Source organism: Hirundo rustica, chromosome 3 (assembly GCF_015227805.2).
Source record: "Hirundo rustica isolate bHirRus1 chromosome 3, bHirRus1.pri.v3, whole genome shotgun sequence".
NCBI lineage: Eukaryota > Metazoa > Chordata > Aves > Passeriformes > Hirundinidae > Hirundo > Hirundo rustica.
The window spans coordinates 86,836,027-86,848,274 of NC_053452.1; the positions used below are offsets into that span (position 1 = coordinate 86,836,027).

Here is a 12,248-nt window from a genome sequence, read left to right on the forward strand (position 1 = left end):
CCTACACTTTACTGGAACTTTTATGATCTAAGACGACAAAGCAGCCTGAAACTTCACTGTCTCAGACTATCATTCTCACAGGTCCCAAACAAATACATTTATTTAATTCACACAATACTTGCAGATCAATCCCTGTTTGGGCAAAAATTCCTATCTTACTAGCTCAAAACAAAAATTGTGTGAAGCCTTATTTGAATGTAATAACAGATAAAAATAAACCAGCGGAGCCATCTGTAACAAGCTGGGTTTAAAGCAAATGGCACAGTTATAGGAAAACATAACAAAATAGCTGTATGAGATACATAAGACAAATATTCTATTACAATGAAGTGTCTGCACTCTCTGTTACCCCTTCTTGGAGGAGTAACAGTTATATAAAATAAAGTAGTTTGCTTTAGAGGGTCACTTAGGAGAATAATATAGTTATGACCCTTCATATAACTATGATCTTGGGTAAAATACTATGAGAAATTTTGGGTCAGTCTGCACTATTTAGACGAGTTTAGATCAACAGAGTGGTTTTGAGGCACTTTCCCCAATGACCCCAGTCATTCTATGCTGGTTCAATTCACTGACAGCCTTCCAGTCACAGACCTGGATGTCTCCTAAGGAAGCTGAACTACTCTGATCTACCTGTCACAAAATGCACTTCAACCCCTGGGGGCACAAAAAGGTCTGAACCAACTACTGATGCAAGCAACTTCAAATTACACTCATGATACAAAACATCTGCTCCAGAAGATGAGGTTAAAATCTAGTCTGAAGTAACCCTGGAACCACACATATGTAGGGACATTAACACTGCTTTTAGTAATTCATTCCTTAAATACCAAATTTAATTGCTAGTGTAAACACAGTCATAAGTGCTTCTGGCAACTGTAGTGCCACTACAGATACAGATGCAAGAAAATATGATACAGTTGGATGCAAGAGTAGGCAGATTTCTTCAAATAGTTATAAAAGCAGGAAAAAAGTAAAATGGGTTTGACTGGATATTAGGGTATGCGGACTCTAGCGAAATGGAAGGGGGGGTGGAGAATATGCTACAAATTCCAATTACCAAACTAATGTCAGTTCATATTTATTAAAAGGGGAAAAAGACTGACATCTAAAATACATTAGGGTGAACTTTCAGACTGATAGAGTGACTCAAAACACATGACAAACCTGTAAAGAAAAACAACTAAAACTGAGTAGAAGGAAATTTAGGCTGGGAATGATGACATCTACAGTAATCAGATGAGTGAGAATCTGAACTCACCCTGCAAACAAATACTTTGGATAAAAATCTACTAAGTTTTAAGAAGGAACCTGATGTAATTACTTGCAATAGTTGACATTTTATTCTACGCAGTTCAGAAGGTCATGATGTTTCTAACTCCATGAGACAAGCATGCCACACTGGGAAGGCTTGAATGCACACAATACAATCAATTATGTACTTGATTTTGGTGAGACAAACCACGCTAAACACAGTGGTAGCTAAAAAATAGGAGGCTAACAATGAAACTACAGATTTTCTTTTCTGCTCATTCAATCCATTATCCAAGAGCTCCTCCAGCAACAGAAGTATTACATCCTGTCTCAAATAAACACAAAGACAGTTTCCTAGAAAAATACTGGAACCTACCCAAATTGAATTTATTGCAATAGTTACATTTCTCAGTTTGTCAAATTATTCTGGAAGTTCTCTCTTCTTCCTGACATTAATTTCTACAGAGTCCAGAGTTAAAAGGTTCAGCCTGAAACCAGAAAAGTCGTATCTTCTCACGTCACTTTTCTCATTATGTCAGCATTCCACCTCTCTGAACTTCCCCTGTGAATGTACTGCTTTTTAGCTTACTGCAAGAGTAAGCTAAAAAGAAATATGCCAGGTAAAGCACTGGTAATTACATTGCTGTGCTTTACTTCTCAACTACCTTTCTGAGGAACCATTTGAATTGTAAGGGTAAGACAACCAAAACACTTTCTTTTCTTCAGATCCTCTATTAGAATAAATGTGCTGCCATGTTCTACCCTCCCCTTCCCCACTGATTTCAGAGATTAAAAAAGGCTAAACTTCAAAACACTGTGCTTTTTTGTTGAAGTAATTAGAATATTCTCAATGTTTTCCCAGACCTCTTAAGCCTTCCTTAATCCTTCTCTGCCAGTAAAGAGTGAAATTACAATTTTCACTAAAAAGGGGATAGTCTGTTGCATATACTTTGACTCCATATAGTAGCAAACATAATGGATAATCACTTCTGTCAAAAAAACCCCTCCCCCTAACTGTACTGAAAACAATACTCTCTCTCACACACACACCTGTCTTGAACTAAGTCAAGGCTAAAAATACGAACGTATTTTCTTACTACTAAAATTTTCTGAGGAAAGTTACTCTACAATGTTTTGGAAAAGCAGCTATCTAAATCAACACTGATACACCTTGCTCCATCTCTGCAAACACTAACACAGCCTAAACTCTAACATGCATTTTTACTGTAGTCTACTTGAGGATGGACAAAAGGCTAATGTACCACAACACTAAAGGACCAATAATCTTTAACAGCTCCAGAATAAGCTACAAAGGATTATTTCCTGCATAGCCATGGGAAACAAGGACCTTAGAAAGTCATCTAGGACAATCACATAATATCAAATTAAAGGAATGTGAACAAAGACATCTACAGAGGTAAGGTGGAGTAAGAGGAGGTCAGGAGAGTCTAAAGAGGAGGATGGAGTAACTGAAGGCACAGCTCTGCGAGAGGAAAGAGGCTGGTGAAATTCTCCAGTGCCAAACTGATAAACGAGTAGGTTAATTGGGGCAAGACCATTTTTAAAATATTGAAGAGAAACACCTATCATATTTCAAACAAAAGGGATTACAGAAATTAAGACATGCAAGGGTAAAGGCGTGGGTAATAATATTATGTACTCTTCATATCTACAGGTCTTTCCTCATTTCCAATCAGACAAAAATACTGCATTACAACTTAGGTTTTAAGAAAAATTATTTTAATATTTAATTTTAAATCTGAGAAAGAATATGACTTTCTAATACAGAATAAAAAAATTCAAATCACTATAAAAATAGTTAGTAACACATGAAGCAACACTACATGACACAGTACCCATTAAGATATTTCCAACATTAGCCATCCAACAGTGTAAAGTTTGAAAGAACATGCTACCTACCCTCTTTGAAACAAATCCACATTGAAGAATTTGTGGAGCTCCACGGAGAATTCTACCATAGCCTGAACTTCACTCATGTTTATGAGGATGAAGAAGTCAAAACTTGTCAGCACCTTAGTTACTGAAAACAAAACAAAACCAAACTATTTAGAACACAAGCTGGGGTAATGCCCATCTGTTTCTAAAAAGGACAATGCTTACACACAATTTTGCACAGCTTCCTAAAGATGCAGGCCCTGAGGTAAACAAGAATATAGGATGTACCAAATCCAGCTCACAGTAACTTCTACCTTTCTTGTGAAGGAATCAAGTGTTATCAGAGAAGCATCACAACACATTGTCAGCATAATACAACCCTGGCACTTAACTGATACCTACATACTATAGCTCTGCTCTGGTTCTTGGCTGGAGAGGGAAAAATATTCTCTGACAAGGAGAAAAAGAGCATGGACTGCTTCCAGCCCTTGTTGGCGCAGAATGACCATGCAGGCAGCAAAGCCTCAACTCCAGCATGAGGACAGCCAACAGCTGAATTACAGTGTAGCCAAACAGCAAAGAGAAAGTGTCTGACCCCAGCATGTAAGGCTTTAGACTGAGCAATTCCAGGGGAAGGCAGGAGTTAAGGAAGTCAACACACCTACTTTTAGTTAAATTTTGTAGTAGTAGTAGTAGTAAAGTGATAATTCTCACAGTCATCTTCACAGCCACAGAGCAGCAAGTTCCAGCTAACAACTGCCTGCTGATACCTAAATTAAAAATCTACAGATTTTACTAAATTCTGCTGGTTTTCATTCAACACTATCAACTAGATTAATGAAATGGACTACACTTTCTGCAAACACTTGTCTTCAAACTTCCCAATTTCTGCAAGCACTGTCTGGTTTGAGGACTAAGCAAACTAAAAAAAGCTTGAGCAGGCTGTACTTCATGCACATTAGTCAATTTTTCTGGCTCTGATGTAAAAGCAGTAGACATTGTCTGGAGCTTGAATAGATTATGGGGTTTTTTGTTTCTAAAACTTTGAATGTGCATTTGGGTGTTTGTGAAGCAGCAGGCAGTACTGAGACTGAAACAGAGTAGGTAGCAAAAAAAGTCATGACTGCAACAGGTATTAGTCAGCTGAAAACCAAGTTACCTTTAGGGGCACAACCTCTAGCCTACCAACTGAATTGTCTTAGAGTATGACAAGATTTCCCTTTCTGTACTCACTCTAGAGGAGCTGAAAGACTTCAAGCACTGTAACACAAGTGTAGATTTTAAACTCTAAACAAGACATTAATTCTGTCCTTGGTTTAACAGCCAATACAGGGACTCTGAATGCACTTTACAAAAACACAGGGACAGGGGAAGAGGAATTTTGCTGCATTGGGACAACATGAAGAACTCTGACCAAGGGCCATTACTGCAAGATCAAAACTACAGCATCTAGATGATGCTAGCATCCCAAGCTTGTCTAAAACATTTTGTCATTATTCGAATTTCAACCAAAGGACTTCAAGAGACTAATTGAATAATGCTGCAAGTTTTGCTACAGCTTGTAGTGTTAAGACTGGCAGTGAGAGCCTACAGGGCTTTGCAGCAATTCCCCCTTCCACTGCTTTGTCTATAGTATTGTATGGGGATGTCCTCTGTGGTCTTTAAAGCTATAATCAAAATGTTCTGCACTGTAATTCTCTGGGGCTGCAATGCTGCATTATCACATGGGCATCACCCACCAAAATGCAAGTGTATCTTCTGCAAATGAAACCTGACCTGCCACCGAGCAGAGATCCAGAGATTCTAGACCCACTGTGACCCTTGGCTGCTGGGCAACAAACCTGCGTGCTATGCATGAAACTGGCCAGTACCTCAGAAGGAAGCCACTTTAAAGAACTCAAGGAAAAGCAAAAGGATAAAGTAAGGATACCATGGGGCAGTCTGACCCAGCTTGCATTTTGATGAAACAACATTGTTTAGAGAGGAAGACATGACAAGGCTCTGACTTCCCAGCACAACGAGCAGTGCTAACTCCCTGAACAGTCTGCCTCCAGTAAGAGAAGGGAAGACTGTTCCTGTGGTTACTGCTGGGCCATGATCAGGGTCCCTCAAGTCCCCAGCAGGAAAATCCAGAACAATCCAGAACCAGTCCAATTAGGTAAGCGCAAAGGTCCATTTTATGAATGAGTTAATTCAACAACAACAACCAAACCCTTAAGAGGGCCACATCTTGCATGACTGCCAAAAGGGCTGTCCAGTGAACTTGTGGTATTCCGACTGTGGCTCTAGCTGGGGCCACTCCCTCCCTTCCCTGTCGAGCTTACTTAGCACTCCCAGCCAGTCCACTAAAAATTGCTTGGCGGGCAATTTTTCCCTGCAGACTGAGCACAGGGTCCAGCAACCACAGACCTGCATGACACAATATCATGCATTTTAATCCAGTAACACAGCTCTTGCTCAACTACAAAACAGTATTTGGAAAAAGTGTCTATGCCTTGCTTCAGTACCAACTACAAAACCAGTAAGAATTACTGTGGCACAGTTCACAGAACAGCACATCCAGCAGCAGTCCTGCGTGCTGCCACAGGTACCCAGCTGACCACTGAGAATAGCTTTTTCTTTGTTGAGCATCAGCTTGTTCCATGTGCAGCTTAAACTGGAAGAAGGGGAACATTCACTGCCCTGGGCTGACAAACCACATCACTACTTTTCTGCCAAAGTCTTTTATACCAGTGCAAAGGAAAACAGTTAGCATGGAACAGTTATAATTCCGTGAACTATGTAATAGAAAGTATTATGCAGTGAATAAATATTTTAAGGGAGAAACTCAACTTGGACAATTTCTTAAGCTTGTACACAAATCATACAAAAGCCAACAACAACAACAACAAAAAATTGATCTCGTGTAGAGGTATTTGTTGTATAGATTCCTGTCAAATTTACAGCTGCACTTCACAAACTTCATCTACAACAAATGTCCACAACTCATTTTAATACTTTTTGAGCTTATTGTTGTATTTTAAAGCACATCATTAGCATTTGGAAACCAGGATATTGAACTGCATTAAAAACCAAAAGAATCCTTCAGCAGGAGCTTTCTATATGACAAATGGATTTTAATGCAGCATATAAGCCCATATCAGAAGGTCTGATAATAAATGACAATACCTTAATACACAAATTAGAACAGGAGCGTTCTAAACTTTTGGTAGCTAAACTTTTATAATCAAAACAGCATTTCAATATTCAAAAGTATTAAGAGCACTGAGACTTAACAGATCCAATAGTTAAAATGTCAGTTAAAGCCATTTCATCCTACACTGAGGGCCAAACCTTTCCTTCATACTTCTGAGGGTTTACTTGTTTTCCTAAGTTGGAAAATCTTCTATATATCCTGGCTGGTCCATGCTGTCCACACATCACCTCACCACTTCTTTAGTTACCCAAATTAATCTTTCCTGAGGCCACAATACAAAGTGGATCACAGGATAACATATTTTTATGGTTTGTCTGAAGGATAAAAAGGTGTTTCTCTTCTTTCTGTTTTTTTTTTTTTTTTTTTTTTTTCCCTAAATCAATCATTTTAGCGCTACTTTACAGCACCTGCATCAGAGCACCTGAGAGTGAGATGAAAATACAGAAACCTCCTAAACCAACTTTGTTTTCAGAAAAATGATTGTGTAACACTGCCATTAATCTAGGTATTTGCACTGGGAACTGCAAAACAACACTGAGAAATGAAACTGCAAAAAGACGTTCAAAGAATGTCTTACCTGCACTGGTAAATACTCCATTTTAGTATGTCAATCAACCAGTCTTCCAGTTCTCTGCTGTCAAAAACATACTGCTCGAACTAAAAAACAAACAAACAAACGTTTTACTAAGAGCAACATCTCTAGAATGTTTTAGTACTTATGTACTTCAGACTATTTTCCTGCATTCTAGTAACAACCTTTATCATGACCTCTCCAACAATCACACAAGAACTGCCTACCAGCACTCTCTAATCTGACCTTGGGTCCTGCACTGCAGTTTTCAGCTCCCCTAAAGTGTAGCAGTCTGATATGTATTTTTACAAAATAAAGTAAAAAATACAACTTCTTATGAAGCCAGTGCTCTGGCAAAGCTGACACTGCTACATCCAGCCAAGGAATTCTAAGCTCCCAGGGGACTCTGGTAGAGCCCCAGCCACCCCACAGCCTCCCCAGTCTTCAGAGAGACTCTCAGCTCACCAGCAGCAACACAGCCATGAAGAGGTAGGAGGATATTCTGGCCTGAGTCATCAAATACAGCTCAAGCCCCCACGCAGCCTAACATAGCTGCCAGGGAGGAGACAACTTATAAGAACAGGTCTGGTGAGATTCTCCTGGTAAATCCTATGTCCCTTCTCACAGCAGCCAGAATTCGAGGGACAAGGAGGAGAGCTTTAGACCATGAGCCCACATTCTTAGAGCAAACACTGCAGGTAGGTTAACACCACCTAATATGGTGAAACTCTCCCTGGAGCTCCTGATAAACCACTACCTTAAAACTGTTTATTAAGAATCAGTTCATCTCTCCTGCACTAATGGTTATTAGGGTACTTTAAAAAATACAATTTAAAAAAATGCAAAATCTCTTTTTTTCATCTGATGATCTTTACATTTCAAAGACGTAGAAAAGAGAACACTTAGTTCTACCCTCTTATAGGAGCTTTGCATCTTTCTGTATGTATATTTTAGAGAAATACAAACGTGAAATCTATCACAGCTTGTGCAGGCAAGCTGTGAAACTAAACTGATTTTGCCTTAGTTTCAGAGGGAAGAAAACGGAGAAAGTAGAACACAAAAAAATTATCTGGGTTTTTTTAAAACAGATTTCACTTGTGCATGTCATGTTGGTATTACATCTTTGATACCACAAATTTTCAGTAATAACTCAGTAAAATCCTGATGCCATAATGCCACATAAATATGGCACCAACATTTATTACATTTGCTTAACAATGCATTACAGCCTGTGTCATATCAGTTCTCTATTAAAGAGGAATGAGTTCTTTTTTTGAAAGAGAGAGAAAAAAACCATACACAATTCTGAAGAACTGAATTTTTTCTAGCCTTAGATATAGTATTTTATATTCAGTGGAAATCAATAGTAAAACTAAAGCATCTAACAAATTAAAATAAAACAAAGCATTCCTTTTGCTCCAGTTTGTTTCTAGCTGTTCATTTAACTTTCAAATAGTATTTTTCTTCAAAGTTGCTGTAGGAGCCTTGAACACCTCCATCCCTGAGCTTTTTTACCAGTCCTCTTCTCCTGTATGCGGAGAGATCCAGCACCTGCCAACACCAATTCAGCCACCATCTATCTCTGTGCTGATGACTCACAGGTTTGTCCCCCCACCTGAGGACTGCCTTCAATTCCAATTTTAGCTGTTTCTTGGACACTGCCTTCAGCTGAAACTTAGTGTGGTGAAAATAAAGTTCTTGACCTCACCAGCAAGGTTATTCCTAATGCCTACTTTCTGAGTGTGCATACTAGCACAACCTGACTGGAAACCTAGACACTGTTTTTCATTTAGTTTTCTCTGGGTTCTCATAGACTTTGGCGAGATTGTACAGAAGACGTGCCAAATTTTTCTGCATGCAATTAGAAATATGTCCCATCTATCCACACAGCCAAAATTCATCCAAGCTAATATCCTTTTATTTTAATTACTGTGAGGCTGAAAAAGCATAATTCACTGCGTGTATTAGTTCAGCATGGTGCTGCAAAGAATCAGTCTGTTATTTTGATCATTTCACCTCTCTCTCTGCATTCCCTGCAGAGAGCCTGGACTACTGCAAGCATAACTCCCCTGTCCTTTGAAATCCCTTCACAGCTGTGCAGCACTCGATATCACAGTGTTCTGGTTGAGACTAGAGCGTCCCAGCACTAGATATAAACCCTGCTTCTCCATAATTAAAAAGGTGAGGGTGTAGAAAAGAAATGGTAGTTGAATTTTGGATTGCATAATCATCATGTCATAAAACAAGCAAACAAACAAACAAAACCCCTATGTGTAAATATCTACAATACCTTATTCAATTCATAATCTTAATTTTAAAAAGACGGCATGACCACACTAGAAAAAGATTTCAGAACAGATGCTTTACATCAGAATTTCCTAATTAATTTTTTAAAAGCTTCACAGTTATAATAATTATGTGAAGTAAATAACTACATATACAGTTAAACAATGACCTAATTTTCATGGGCTCATGGCAAAACTCAACTATTACCGTTTTCTTCAGGCCTGGTTCTCTAAGCCTAGACTACTTCCCAGCCAACCACAAGGTTTGATTTAACAAAGCTAATGCTAAATACCTATGACATTTTAATGGGCTAGATAAACAACCAACTTAATCAGGCATTAAAATTCAAGTTTTCATACCTTTTGCATTAAATTTAGCACCAATATCTCATCCCCTATGCAGCATACGGATAAAAGCAACATATTCACTACTTTGAGCTGACAACTTGATTATTCCCACTGAGCACAGAAGTCATTAAGATGTTGCATTTATTTCTTTTCTTCTCCCCTATTAATAGATCATACATGTGATACAATAATTCATCTTGAACACTTATTAGGCTTATTCCCTTCTATCCTAGCATTGGTCTTTGTCTGCTTGACAAATGACACGTTATTTCTAAGCTTCCTCATTAAAAAGTTTTACAGGAAAAGTTCTGAGAGCACAGTTAAAAGCTCTCTTTCTTATCAATGTGTTCTTCTCCCTCCAGAACAAAAACCCTGCTGCAAAATAGACCAATGCTTACAGATTTCTGTATTTTTCCTCCCAGTATTGACACTAACTTTTTCTCTCTTCAGCCACCAATTTACACTAAACAAAAACTGCATCATCTCAGAGATGCCTTCTCCTCTTTCTTATTAAAATGAATTGAGCAATGGTTTCAATGGTAATTTGCACAGAGAAATTGAAACGGAACATGAACAAACCGAACTGAATGTTTTATTTGCCTTTTACAAACACTTCCCATAAAAATAAACCCCACATTTTAAAAATTATTAAAGGGGTATGAAATAAATACCTGGCACAAATGTGACTGCTTTTGAGTCAGAAATAGCTAAAATGAAGCATTTTGATGATAAGCAATAGCAGTTCAGAATATGTGCTACTACATTATGCCAGACACCGTGCCCCACTTTGATCCCACACCCTGGCTGAGTGAGAAAAATGAACTTCCACACACTCATGCCAAGAATCAAGGAGAGTGGACCATGCAAATCAGCAGTAAAGCTGAGCTACCTCAACAACAGTGGTGAAAATAAATAACTACAGCAGCAGTAATGTATCTAGAAATACATCTGCAAATGTAGAAATAAATCAGTGAATTAATTACTTGTTTTGCTTATAATTTTCCATTAATGAACTCACAATCTATCTTTTCCTAACCTATTCAGGAGAGTATTATAGGGGAAAAACCAAAATGAAGTGCTTATACTAAACAATCAAAGTCTTTAGGAACTTTACATAAAAAGCATATAAGGATCTTACAGTAAATGGAAAAAAACCCCAAAAAACAATAGATTGCAGGCTGTAGTATTTTGGCTTAAAAAATAAATCGCACAGCCTAATACATTCACCTTCTTATAAACTACTGAATTTATGAAGGATGTATCACCTAAGAATTAATAAAGTAGGAGAGGGAAGTTTACTAAAATAATTTGATTCTGTCCAGTGGAATAGATTCTTCATAAAACATTAACGGTCTAAGTGTACTTAAAACATACTTCATTTTCCTACTTAGACAAAGGAAGAAAGCTCTCTTTCTTTGAATTCTATGTCCAAACAATGTCATTAAATGAAAAATAACTTTCATATGGATGGATGAATTTGGCATTAAAATGTCTGCAATGACTGGTAATGTCATTACTCTGCCATTTTTATGAATCAAAAGTATCCAAAAGAAAGTTGCAACTTCTCTCCCACCAGAAGCAAACTTGTTTTCAAAAATTTAAGCTTTGGGTTCAAGAAAAATGAATCTAATGGTGTAAGATCAGTAAACTATTTTTAATAGGCAATAATTTTGTATTCTTGTCCTCTGTAAATAAAACAGCACAATTTACAGAGTCGAGTTATTGTTCCAATACCTGCACTGAGGTCATTCTTTGACAAGACAGTAAATACAGTTTAGATTTGACAGGTTGATATTGTATTGCAAGGCTTTATGCCAAATAGTTCCTGTATTTCTTCCCACAGTAGGCATTAAGTTAGCACAAATGATATATTGTGTACTCTTATTAACTTACGAAATGTGATAGCTTGGCTGCCTGATCGAAGCTACATTAAGGGACAATCTGATAGTAAATCTGATCCAGGATCAGTGGTCCCAAAACCACTTTCTTGGTAGTTCCTACAGTAATAGCATTGGTGGTGATAGGCTGGATCAGCCAACACAGAAAAACAGTGACTCCAACAGGACTCTCTTACAAATATAAGTTCTTTCAGAAACACACAGGAGTACTGTATCAAAAACTACTTTATTTTTCAACACCTAATGTTAATAACCCAATATAAAAGTCGCTGATTTGGGGATGACTAATACATCTTTAAAAACATAATCCTTGACTTCACTTTTTTCATAGAATCACAGAATCATTAAAGTTGGAGAAGACCTCTAAAATCATCAAGTTCAACCTTTAACCTAACACTGCTATCTCCACCACTAGACCATGTCCTCAACTGCCAGCTCCACACTTCTTTAAACACTTTCAGGGATGGTGATCTCAGCGTTTGACAACCCTTTCAGTGAAGAAATTTTCCTATCTAAACTCTCCCTGACACAATTTAAAGCCATTTCCTCTTGTTCTGTCACCTATTACTTGGGAGAAGATACCAAACCCCACCTTGCTACAGGTGATAAGAGATGGTAGAGAGTGATAAGGTCTTCCCTGAGCCTCCTCTTCTCCAGGATACAGACCCCCAGCTCTCCACAGGACTTGTGTTCCAGACCCTTCACCAGCTCCATTGCCCTCCTCTGGACTCGCTCCAGCACCTCAGTGCTTGTCTTGTAGTGTGGGGACCAGAACTGGACACAGGATTTGAGATGCAGCC

At 38.2% G+C, this 12,248-nt stretch overlaps 1 protein-coding gene across 6 annotated transcripts in view; it reads right to left on the minus strand.

Annotated features, from left to right (window-relative positions):
* The window catches only part of FAM135A (family with sequence similarity 135 member A), a 79,452-nt gene that overhangs the window by 57,238 nt on the left and 9,966 nt on the right, over nucleotides 1-12,248 (minus strand). For all 6 annotated transcript variants that reach the window (XR_009207623.1, XM_040058267.2, XM_040058269.2 and 3 more), the window contains exons 2-3: nucleotides 6,924-7,003; nucleotides 3,175-3,295 (exon numbers count right to left, since the gene is read on the minus strand). Coding sequence is in view for 5 of the 6 variants with exons in the window: in XM_040058267.2 (XP_039914201.1) it covers nucleotides 3,175-3,251 (77 nt within the window). In the remaining variant the exon portion in view is untranslated. The remainder of the gene's footprint in view (nucleotides 1-3,174; nucleotides 3,296-6,923; nucleotides 7,004-12,248) is intronic.